General features: G+C 38.7%; 1 protein-coding gene across 1 annotated transcript in view; it reads right to left on the minus strand.

Annotated features, from left to right (window-relative positions):
- FMN2 (formin 2) overlaps positions 1–13,545 on the minus strand; it is a 417,308-nt gene that overhangs the window by 123,143 nt on the left and 280,620 nt on the right. The window contains exon 9 of the mRNA XM_006901560.1: positions 5,351–5,412. Coding sequence (XP_006901622.1) covers positions 5,351–5,412 — 62 coding nt within the window. The remainder of the gene's footprint in view (positions 1–5,350; positions 5,413–13,545) is intronic.

Here is a 13,545-nt window from a genome sequence, read left to right on the forward strand (position 1 = left end):
CTCAAACCTGTTCCTGAGATGTTTCTGAAATTAAGGTTGGATGCACTCAAAGTCATATTTTGGTTGCCGTGGATTTGGTTTAGTTTTCCTCAGTTTCAGCTTGAACTTGCATATGAGTAGTTGGTGATCTGTTCCACAATCAACTCCTGGCCTAGTTTTCACAGCTGATATTGAGCTTTGTGTATAGTACCATTTAAAGTTCTTTGAAAACATCTTCGCATTGAGTGATTAATTGTACAAAAAATAATCTATCACACAATCAAGAGAAAGACATTGCTTTCTCTTCTACCCACTTTAATATGTATGCAGTGTCTATTGACTGAAACAAAAATATTTGATGATGGACACCAGACTATTTCTAAAGACAGACATAAAAAGATAAACAATACATACAGTCAACAAATGTAAACATTATTTTCTTCAAGTAGAAATGATTGTTGATTTCTTTGCTAGAGAATCCCATACTTTTCTATTTAGGTCTATTAATAGTATTATGCATTCTATTGTTAGATTTCCTAATACTACATGTCCTTGAAATCCCAGAATAAGTCTAAGTTATGATATGATATTTTTTAAAAATTCATATTTATTAGAGATTTTTCTGTATATATTCAGAATATAGATTGGCCTGTCTTTTTTTTTTTAAGTTGATTTCTAAAACAAGTATTTATCTAGAAAGCATGGTCATGCTGTTGATTCTTGACTTATTTTTTTATGATGCAGAAAAGCCTCTTGGAGAATTTATATTCTTTCTCTAGTATAGAGTACTATGGTGAGAAGTTTGTAGGTTGTAGCAATATTTTTATCACGAGTAAAATGTTCAAGTGATGGATTAGATGAAGCCTGAAAGAGGAAAACATTGTGCTTCTCAGTTCTATTCCCACTCATAGAATGCACTTGGGAACTACTCCCATGTTTGTCTTCACTCTCTCAAATAACAAGCTCTGGTGACCTAGGTAGTACGAAGCTGTACTGCAATCTCCAAGGCATGAGATTTGAATCTACCAGCCTCTGTACAGAAGAAGAATGGGAAATCCCCTCCCATGCTATTACTTGTCTCTGAAAACCAGTTCTAACTTATTGGCATATAACAACAACAACAACAACATATTTTCAGCAAAGATATTGGTCTGCAAGTGCATATATAAGCTGACAGGCAAGATGAACAAACTGGGCATGTGAAAGAGATGATACCTATGATCACACAGAAGATTGGGAGATGGGTTATCTATGGTAATAAATTCTGTGAATATATCTAGGTAGAGGCAAGAGGGGCAAGGGGCAAGTTATGTAATCAAAAAGGATAAGATTTTAAAAGAGATGCAAATCAAAACCACAATGAGATATCATCTCACCCCAATAGCAGTGACATAGTTTAGTTTAAAAGGGCAGCATGCAATAAAATGTTGAAGAGGATGTAGAGAGATAGGAACACTCATCCACTGCTGGTGGGATTGTAAAATGGTACAACCACTCGGAAAGGCAGCCTGGTGTTTCCTCAAAAACTGAACATAGAAATATGACCCAGCTATTCCACTGCTAGAAATATACCCTGAGAAAGTCAGAACTGAGACAAAAAAATGGAGGTTATGAACAACAATGGTCATAGCAATGTTATTTGCCATCACAAGAAAATGGAAAAATCTCAAATGCACAACCACAATTGAGTGAATTGAGAAATTGTGTTATAGAAGGGAATATTACTCAGTACTTAGCAATGATTTTGAAAATTACTATATAATTTGGGAAAGACTGAAGAGTATTATGCTGAGTGAATGAACTCCATCTCAAAAGGACATATATTGCATAAAGACCATTATTGTAGAAACAGAAAGATAACTAGAAAAATGTGAAGGAGGAATCAAGATGGAAAGGGTGGGAGCAGAGGGGTGAGGATGGGCAGGGGCAAATCACAGGGTCGTACAGTTGGTGGGTGAAGGGAGAGGGGGGTAAAAAAGGGGGAAAGATCTGGAAGGGATTGGAAAGCAGTGTGATGGTGAGCATAGCCCAGAGATGATTCATTTTAGAACATGTAATAAATGAGAATGATTGCATGAAACACAATGTGACTGAAAGTTGATGTGAAAAATGTCTATAAACATAGTAAACAAACCAATATAAAATAAAAATTAGACAAAATCCCACAAGATTCATATTAGAGACAAAAACAGTAACACACTCAGACTTTCTCCTTGATATAGTTAAAAGTATTGAAAAGAGAATTGCTTTTTTACTATGTAAACCACTGTTATTTGATACTATCTATCAAAAACATGGATGAATGCTGCTTATGAACTTGGTATACAAGTCTCTCTTTTTGCCTGAGTTCTCATTTTCTTGGGCTTTATTCCAAGCAGTAGAATAGCTAGGTCATATGGAATTTCTATGTTCAGGTTTCTGAGGACATATCAAACTGCCTTCCAGAGTGGTTGTACCATTTTACGATCCCACCATCGGTGTATGAGGGTTCCTATCTCACCACATCCTCTCCAACATTTATTGCTTGCTGTCCTGTTAAATTTTGCCACTGCTACTAGAGTGAGATGGTATCTCATTGTGGTTTTTATTTGTATCTCTTTTATGGTCAGTGATTTTGTGCATTTCTTCATGTGTCTGCTGGCCATCCTAATAACTTCCTCTGTGATAATACCTCAGTTACAAAAACACAATACTACATAGCACCATAAAGCAGGTCTGATATGAGGGGTTGGGAAGAGAATAGGATAAAAGTGGAGAGAGAACGACTGCTGCATTGGAACAGATTAAAGAAAGAACTGTCTAAAATGAATATATCTGATTAGACATTATATGTACAACAACAACCCAGAGTAAGAGATACATCACTGCAAAGAGAATTGTGATGTGGTGGAGTGGGGAGAAGTAGGTAGGTAAGTGTGCAACAACGAACGGCTATTTTTTAAAAAGTGAATGGGGGGGGGAGGCAGAAGGGAGGGCAAGGAGGTAAAATGTGCAACAATGAATGAATGAAAATCTGACTTCTCTGTAAATGCTTGTTAAAATCATAATTAAAATAAAACTTTATTTAAAAAAATAAAATTCTTTCATTGTCTTTTGCCCAATTTATAATTGTGTTATCAATCTTTTTTCTTGTGGAGGTCCTGTAGGATGTTCATAGCAGCATTATTTACCATTACAAGAACATGGAAACAGTCCAAATGTCCAACTACAATTGAAGGGACTGAGAAATTATGGTACAATCACATGATGGAATACTATGCAACATACAGGAGTAATAATTTTGTAAATCGCTACTTAACCTGGGAGGGCCTGGAGACCATTATGCTGAGTGAACTAACTCAGTCCCATGAGGATAAATATTGTATAAGACCATTATTGTAGAATGTATATGAGTCTCCAAGGGGGAGAGGGTGGGAGCAGAGGTGAGAGGACGGGAGGGGTGGGGGAAGAAGGTTAATTATAGGGTTACAAAATCTGATGGCTAGAGGGATGGGTGGGTAAAGGAAATGAGAAAAATCTAGCATGAAAACCAATGTATTTGAACTTAGTAAATAAACCAGTATAAAATAAAAAAAATATTTTTTAAAAAAAGATGGACTGACACAGCGACTGTAACCATGGATGTAAGCATATCAGAAATCATGAGGAAGGAGCAGGGTAGAAGGTAGAGGGTAGAGATCTGTTGTTCACAGGGTCACTATTAGTCATAGTCAAATTGAGGGCACCTAACAACAACAAATACCACTCATACTGCATATATCTGAAGACGACATAATCTTCTAAAGGAGACTGGAAAGGTATCAATCTAACTTTTCCCACCATATTGTCAACCTGTACGCAGAACAGATTATCCGGGAGGCTGGGCTTTATGAGGAGAAATGTGGGTCAAGATTGGTGGACGATCTATCAACAGTCTGTGTTATGCAAATGACACAACCCTGCTTGCTGAAACTGAGGAGGACCTGAAGCACTTGCTGCAGAGGGTCAAGGATTACAGCCTTCAATATGGATTGAGGCTCAAGGTCAAGAAGACAAAGATTCTCACCACGGGACCAATTGGCAACATCAGGATGGATGGTGAAGAGATTGAGATTGTATATAGCTTTAGTTTGCTTGGCTTCACAGTCAACATCTTGGCACCAGTAGCCAGGAAATTAAAAGATGTATTGTGATGGAAAAGTCTGCTGTTAGGGACCCCTCCAAAGTACTGAAGAGCAATGGTGTCTCTCTGGAGACTAAGGTGCATCTGATACAGGCCATGGTCTTTGCTATCACTTGTTATGCATCAGAGAGTTAGACAATGACTAAGGAGGATAGAAGGAGAATTGATGCCTTTGAGCTGTGGATCTGAGAAGAGTGTTGAGGACTGCTAGGAAAAGAGAATTATCCAGGAAAGGATTAAACCGGGCAGCTCCTCAGAGGCAAGGATTCTGAGGCTCCGTCTAACTCTAACATACTTTGGACATGTTGTAAGGAGGGACCAGTCCTTGGAGAGGGACATCATGCTTGGGAGGGAAGAGGGACAATGCAGGAGGGGAAGGCCCTCTATGAGGTGGATTGATTCAGTGACTCGGGTAATCGGGATGGGAGTGTCAGAGACAGTGCGATTGGCACAGGACAGAGCAGAGTTTAGGGCTGTTGTACATAGGGTCGCTATGAGTCGCAACAGCACATAACAACAACAACAACATTGTGAAGAAAGCATGCAATGAAGAATAAAGATTGGATACCTTGCCACTTCAAGTAAGGTGAACTGTGGCAATATAGTGAAAACCAGTCAGAATTAGGGCTATACCAGATCTACCCTTACACTCAACTGTGTGACTTGAGCAAGTCCATTATGTCTACTTATGCTTAAATTTCCTCATCATTAAAATGTGACTAATAATAGTACCCCATCAATCTTCATATGAAGAGTTGAAGAGTGTATATATGAAATATATTAAAATAATTATCAGCTCAAAGTCTACACACAGGTTGTTATAATTTCCAAAGAGAAATGCCATTCTTTTGAGTCATTATATTCGTTACTGAGATGACACTTTAGTCATATATATTCTTAGATAATATTTTTAGAAACTTGAATAAATTTATCCTATTCAGATGACATTTCCTTAAAGGATGTTGTTGTGATGTTGTTATTGTTGATCACCTTAGAATCAAGCGTGACTCATAGAGACCTTATGAACAAAACGCCTGACGCCTGTCTACAACTACCAACATTTATCAAAGTTCATAGAGTTTCTGGAGGCATGTTATTTCGGTCTTGGATGTTACTCCTGCTTTAAAGCACATTAAAGAAAATAAAACAAAATTTTAAAACAAATGTGTGTATTACAAATTCACACAGAAAATTCCTTTTATTACTTACATTTTCATAGAGAGCTTGAAGGGTCTCTAGGTCAACCACAGAATTGTCCAAGTTCACAACAGCTGTGGGGACAAAAAGACAAAAAAAATACAAATTGTCATAACTCAGCTGTGAAAGATGCCTAACTCTAACTAGTAATAACATTCATGATCCAGAGACCAAAGAGAAGGCAGACCCCAAATTCAATGCTTCCGCTCACTTTTTAACAATTGTCCACCAGGTATTTCAGCAGGTGAGGTGTGAAGTAGTAAAGCTTTCACTGACTCTACAATACCAAATCCTATGAACATGGCTCAGCTCAAAGTTCAGAAAGAAACCAAATTGCTTTTCAGACAAATGTGAAGTCTTCCTAAAGCCAGGAAATCATCTATGTCCCTGTTCCCTCCAATGGACAAATGCTTAAGTATGACAATACAAAAAGACAACTGAAAAAAGTTAACTCTAATGCGTAAACAGACAGAAATATAGTACAGAAATATAAGTGCATTTCCTGTAATAATTCTTCATACCATTAAAAAAATTGTTACAACCAAAAAATATTTTTTTAAATTGTTGTTTTTGTGTATCATTGAGTTGGAACTGGCTCATAACTACCCCACCCGCCAGTTTTCTGAGAGAGTAATCACATTGGAGGAGACTGTCCATCTTTCTCCAGTGCATACAATTGGGTTGGCAGCACAATTCTTTACTACTAATCTACCCTTTAATGATATGGTTGGAGTAACATTCTAGGACCTTCATTTTATGATATGTAATGACTTAAAGTAAGGAGAAACAGGTGCACACAAATGCATTGACTGTGACATGTCAGATAAGTGACTTATATCTAGAATTTATAAAATACTTGATCACCACAACAAGATAAGCTACCCAACTGAAAAATGGGCACAGGATATGAACACACACCCCCAAAGAAGACATTCAGATGGCCAACAAGCACATGAAGAAATGTTCAAAATCCCTAGCTCTAAGAGAGAGGCAAATCAAACCAACTATGAGATATCATCTCACCCCCGTAAGAATAACAAAATTTAACAGAACAGCAAGCAACAAATGCTGGTGAGGTTGTGGAGAAATTGGAACCCTTATTCACTGTTGGTGGAAGTGTAAAGTGGTGCAACCACTATGGAAGGCTGCATGGTGCTTTCTCCAAAAGTTGAAACAGAAATAGCATTTGACCCAGCAATTCCACTACTTGGAATATACCCCAAAGAAACCATAAGTGCCACCCACGCAGATATATGCACACCCATGTCGATTGCGGCTTTGTTCACAATAGCAAAAAATTAGAAACAACTCAAATGCCCATCAACAAAAAAATGGATAGAGAAGCTGTGGTACATTCACACAATAGAATACTACGCTGCATTGAAACACAAGAAACTCATGAATTACTATACAAAACGGGTGACCCTGGAGAACATTATGCTGAGTGAAATATCTCAGTCATAAAATGACAAATATTACATGGCGCCACAGCTGTAACATGGGACTGGACTGGCATCAGGTTTGGGGGGAGACTGAGAAAGATGGGATAAATAATGTATACTGCATTGAAACAGATGAGGGAGAGAACTGTTTAAAAGGGATATATGTATGATTAGGTCATGATTATTGTCATGATGAGTCCAGAACAAAGGCTGCATAGTGGAGTGGGCCTGGGGGGAGGGATTGTACAACAATGAAAGAATTTTTCTTTTACTTTTCAAAGAGAAGAGTGGCCTGGGGGGAGAAGGGATGGACAGGGAGAAAAGTGCAACAATGAATGAACGGAAATCCTAAGCCTCTGTAAACTTTTATTAAAATTAATAACAATAAAGTGGCTTAGGCATGGTTTAAGGGACTGTGAGGATGGCATAGAATCAAACAGAAATTGATTCTGTTTGATTTAGAGTGACTATGGCTTGGTTCCAACTCTATGACACACAACAACATGAGTCCATGTCCTGGTACAACCTAAGTGCTGATGTGAGATGCTTGTTTTATGAAATATTTCGAGTGTCTGCTTTCCCTACTCCGATTTTCCTGCTCCACACTCAGTATGAGCAAGAACTACTTATGAACAGAGTTTTTCTTCCCTTGCCTGTAAATTTATGGACAGGAGGCACACATTTCTGAATTTCAAAAGCACAGGTTAACTTGGAGCCCTGGTGGCACACTGGTTAAGCATTTGGATAGCAATCTACAGGTTGGTGGTTTGAATCCACCAGCTTTCCTGAAAGAGGAATATGTGGCTGGCTGCATCCCTTGGAGATCTGTGGCCTTGGAAACCTTCTGGAGGTGGTTCTAATCTGTCCTGTAGGGACACCTGATCATTTATAAATGATCACACATAAAAACAGTAGGTTTATACTGACCATATAAACTGATCATGAACTCGGTGTTATCGGGCCCACTGAGTCATAATGTTGGGCATGCATAGCAGTCCTCCACCATGAAATGAAAACTGTAATGGGTTAGACTCAGGTGGGGTCTGAAGGCACAAGTAATTTACATGAGGAAATGGGCCATATGTCCATGGTTTATACTCCTGTGCATTATGTTCCCCTGACAATCTGCAACTGGTTACCTTGTAAGGTGTCCTTTATAATCAGAGAGAGAATCCATGCCTGATTTATAGGTAATGCTGCAAAATATACTGACACCACTTGTAACTGGATAGCACAGTACTGCATTGCCTTTCTGGAACAATCCTTGAAGGACAGGGGTGAAGGAAAGAGTTCCCAATGGGTAAAACCTAGAGTAGTACACCTGGTTGTCCACTGTGCTTGGAAGGAAAACTAGCCAGATGTGTACCTGTATACTGATTCAGAGACTGTGGCCAATGATGTGACGAGATGGATAGGCATTTAGAGTATTATGACTTAAAAAATTAGGGGAAACAAAGTGTGTAGAAATATGTAAGTAGACCTTTCTGAAGATACAAGTGAAGATACTTGTGTGTCACATGAAGGATTACCAGATGGTGACCTCAGGACATTTTAATCATTGAGCGGATAGAATGCTATTTCTTGTGGAGATAGATCACTCATTGTTTCCTCAGCCACTCCTGTCATTACCAAGTGAGATCACCAACTAAGTATGCCAAGTGTGTTCTTCCCTTTCAGTTTTCTAACTCCAGGTCTTTGCCTGTTTTATTATGGCACTTTTCTTTGACTTCTCAGTTTGCTCTTTGAAATTTTCCACTCTTGCACTTATATCATCATTCTCTCTCTTCATTTTCTAGCTTCTTGGTATTTAAAAGAAAGTTTCAGATTTCCACAAACTTCCTTTTTATCTCTTCTTTCTTCTCTGTCCTAATGAATTTTTTAGTTTTTTAATAGATGTCACTCTTGATGCCATTCCACAACTTGTCAGATGTTTGGCCATCATTGTTCAATGCATTAAATTTATTTTTGAAATGGCTTTAAATACAGGTGGCTGTTGTCATTGTTTTGGAAGCAGGAGTGGCATCCCCTTCCTAAATAACAAGCCTCCGGAAATTCTATGAATTTTGATAAATGTCAATAGTTATAGAGGGGATTCAGGCCTTTTGTTCATAGGGTCACTATGAGTCATGCTCAACTTGCAAGCAATCAACAACAATTGTTATCTGCCATCATGTCAACTATGACTCATAGCGATCCTATGAACAATGGCTCTGAACTTTGCCCGATCCTGACCCAACCTTACCATCTCCAAACACCTGACCCATTGCCACAGACTAAATTCTTAACTTACTAGAAGCAAACCTGGCCCCACTGCCACACTGCTAAATTCCAAATCTATTGGAAGCAAAGAAGAACAAATTCATAATATGGAACTATTCCTCAAGGCAATCAACCATTAATTTGATGGTAGCTTGATCACATTGGACTGTTTCCATCAAGGATAAAACAACCTTTTGTTCTTAGAGGAATAATCTGCTTACTCTAGATAAAAATTTACCTTCCCTCCACTCAATGTTCCCTGCCAAAAATCCAATTCTTTAACTTACATAAGGCCTTAACCAGACAAGATATTCCACATGGCATCCACCAGAAAAAGGGACTCATTGCTCAAAGATGAAAGTGATGCAGTCGGACCATGCACATATAATACATGTACTGTACAATATAGTACATGGGTACTGCTGAATCAGAACCAATTTCTAGCTTACCTCCAGCACATTTTCAAAGTCATTTAAACTCATGGGAGAAGACTACTCATCTTTCTTCCATACAACAACTTGGTTGTAGCAAGCTACATGTCTTTTAGTTGGCAGTGCAACTCCTTACCACTAAGCCACTAGAGCTTCATGAGTCTTAATCACATTCCTCATGATTTTGAATCAGCTCACTTGATAGAACAACAGAATAGCTTTCTAAAGACATAAGTATGCAGCAAGCTATTTGCCAATATGTTGCAGGGTTGGTGCAATGTGTTCCAGATGTGTCTATACTGGTACCAACATTCTGAAAAGCCAATGGAAAACCATATAAACACATTTCTAACATGAGTACCAATGGCCAAACATCTTTGAAAATGAACTTTTATGTCTTCTCACCAGGCAAACACACATAGCTAAAAAATACTTGCCGAGGACAATAAGAATATGGAATGTTGGTAGAGAATGCTTTTGTATACCTTAGTTCTAATTATGAGTCATGACCAAAGGATGAGTTACAGAACTATGGACTATTGTAAGTATTTCTTCTTTGTACCTGTCCATGAGATATTTGTTTTCTTTCATTCTAAAATATAAGATATGTAGGAATAGAGAAGAAAGATCAGCAGTTGGAAAACATGGACTTGGTAACAGGAATGAAGCCAGAGATAGAATTATAAAATTTTGCACAATCAATGACATATTCATTGCAAATACATTTTATAAGAAACATTAATGCAGGTTATACACATGGATTTCACTTGATAGTATGCATAAGAATCAGATCAATTGCATCTGTGGAAAGAATCACTGGAAAAGCTCAATATCAGCTGCGAAAACTAGGCCAGGTGCTGACTGGGGAACAGACCTCCAACTACTCATATTCAAGTTCAAACTGAAACTGAGGGAAATTAAACCAAGTTCACAGGAATAAAAATTTGATTTTGGGTCTATTTCATATGAATTTCAAAACCATCTTAGGAACAGGTTTGAGGCCTTGGACATTAATGAGTGAAGACCGGATAAGCTGTGGGAGGATATCAAGAATATCATCCAGGAAGAATGCAAAAGTTCATTACAAAGGCAGAGAAGAAAGAAAGAAAAGACCAAAATGGATGTCAGAAGAAACTCTAAATATTGTACTGGAGTGCTGAGAAGCCAAAGCAAAGGGAAGATATTAAGGAGTTGAACAGAAGATTCCAGAGGGCAGCGAGGGAAGACAAAGTAACGTATTACAATGAAATGTGCAAGGAACTGGAGTCAGAAAATCAAAAGGGAAGAACTCACTCCACGCTTCTTAAGCTGCAGGAACTGAAGAACAAATTCAAGTCTTGAATTAATATACTTAAGGATGCTTTGGGCAAAATAGTAAATGATCGAGGACACATTAAAAGAAGATGGAAAGAGTACACAGAGTCATTGTACCAAAAGGAATTGGTGGGCACAGAAGAATTTCATGAAACAACTTATGAGCAAGAGCCTGTGGTGATGAAGGAAGTTCAAGCTGCTCTGAAAGAATTGGCAAAAAACAAGGCCCCAGGAATTGATGGCAAACCAATTTACATATTTCAACAAACAGATGTCATCCTGGATGTGCTCACCAAGTTGTGCCAAGAAATCTGGAGGACAACTACCTGGCCAACAGACTGGAAGAGATCAATATTTGTTCCCATTCCAAAGAAAGATAATCCGACAGAGTGTGGAAACTATAGAACAGTATCACTGATATCAACTGCAAGCAAGATTCTGCTGAAGATTATCCAAAAAGGACTGGAACAGCACATCAACAGAGAACTTCCTGAAGTGCAGGCTGGGTTTAGTAAAGGCTAGGATATGATAGCTAATGCCAGATAGAATATCTATCTGGGTTTCATTGACTATGCAAACGCATTTGACTTCGTGGATTACAACAAACTGTGGCTGACTCTGAGAAGAATGGGAATCCCAGAACACTTGATTGTGCTTATGTGAAACCTACTTGGACCAGGAGGCAGCCATCAGAACAGAGCAAGGAAAGACTGCATGGTTCAAAATTGGAAAGGGTATATGCCAAGGATGTGTCCTAGCTCCGTATCTTTCAATCTATATGCGCAACTGATTATCCAGGAGGCTGGGCTCTATGAGAAGTGTAGCATCAGGATTGGAGGTAGACTCATCAACATTCTGCATTATGCAGATGACACAATCCTCCTTGCTGAAACTGAGGAAGACCTGAAGCATTTGCTGCAGAACATCAAGAACTGCAGCCTTCAATATGGATTGAATCTCAACATCAAGAAAACAAAGATTCTCACCACTGGGATGATTGGCAGCATGATAGATGGTGAAGAGACTGAGATTGTTGACAGCTTCAGTTTGCTTGGCTACACAATCAACACTCTTGGTACCAGCAGCCAGGAAATTAAAAGATGAATTGCACTGGGGAAGTCTGTTGTCAGAGCCTCTCCAAAGTACTGAAGAGCAACAATGTCAGTCTGGCGACTAAAGAGAGCCTGACCAGCAGGTCTTTGCAATTACTTGCTATGCATCAGAAAGCTGGACAATGATTAAGGATGATAGAAGGAGAATTAATGTCTTTCAGCTGTGGTGTTGGAGAAGAGTATTGACTACATCAAGACTATATCATGGACTAGTTGGAGAACAAACAGGTTTGTCCTGGAGAGGATGAAGCCAGGCTGCTCCTTAGAGGCAAGGATTCTGAAGCTCAGTCTGACATAATTTGGGCATGTTGTAAGGTGGGACCAGTCCTTGGAGAGGGACATCATACTTGGAAAGGTGGAGGGACATCACAAGATACGAAGCCCCTCGACAGGATGGGTTGATTCAGTGACTGGGTTAATAGGGGGTAGGTGTGTCAGACATAATGGATTGGTACAGGATAGAGCAAGACTCAGGGCTGTTATACTAGGGTTGCTATGAGTTGTAGGTGACTCGACAGGACATAACAACAACAATAAAATGTCAGAGACAATGAGATTGTCTCAAGATAGAGCAGAGTTCACAGCTGTTGTATCTAGGTTCACTGAGTTGCAAGGTACTTGGCAGCACCTAATAACAACTCAGCAGCTCCATAGGAGAATGTTGAGTTGCACCTTCTGGTAAGACCTACTGCCCTGGAAACCAGATGGAGGATTGCTGTTGATTGAAATCAACTCCATGCAGTCAGTTTTCATGTTCTGGTTTTCTTATACATCAAGCTGTATACAAGTTTCTAAAAAGATTGAAAGTTACCAACTAAAAAGAATTTGCTTGTGGAGCTACTGAGCAGGGACGGAGGTAAATAAAGGTCATAAAATTAAACCAAATCAAACCAAACCAAACCAACCCAAACCCCTTACCATTGAGTCATTTCTAACTCACAGGGATCCTACAGAATAAAGGAGGTTCTCCTGAGGAATTCCTAGGTTGTAATCTTGATAATCCAGAGGTGGTTTCTCTCTGCTGGTTCTAATCCACCAGCAGCTCAGCTCCACTGGACAAAGACAGTCAGTCTCCTCCCATGTGATCTACTACCCCCAAAAGCCTGCTGTTAGTCAGCTAGGAGTTATTTCTGACTCAGAGGCGAAGAATCAGCATGACCTTTCATAAGCAGATGGTCACATCTTTTTCCACAGAGCTGCTTTTAAATTGTCCTATTTTCCAGTTAGAAACATTTTATTCACTGTGGTATCAGGGTTCCCTGCTACTTTCACTTTAACTGAGAACCATCTGTTTATTTTTTATGTATAAATGTGTATTAAGATGTTGAGAGGAAAAATCTAGACTTTTTTTCAGACTTTAGTTTTTTCAAAAAATGCTTATTTTCTAGGATTAAAAAGAAGCTGATAATTTTACCAGTTTTTGGAAAAAATTGACGACATGCTAACAATCACACCAGAACAAATGTCTCATGATTTTACTTGTAAACCAAACATTATTTTTTTAATTTCATTGATCCAACAGAGACTTGGAATATAGTAGTACACTTTCTTGCTGAAAACAGAGAATGTCGGAAAGATATTTATTATCTTTCACTGCTCCACAAATTGCTTGTCTGTCAGATACTCCTCTAAATCTGAACATTCAGATT

The sequence above is a fragment of the Elephantulus edwardii genome, unplaced genomic scaffold (assembly GCF_000299155.1).
Source record: "Elephantulus edwardii isolate Elephantulus edwardi_28Jun2011 unplaced genomic scaffold, EleEdw1.0 scaffold00331, whole genome shotgun sequence".
Lineage (NCBI taxonomy): Eukaryota > Metazoa > Chordata > Mammalia > Macroscelidea > Macroscelididae > Elephantulus > Elephantulus edwardii.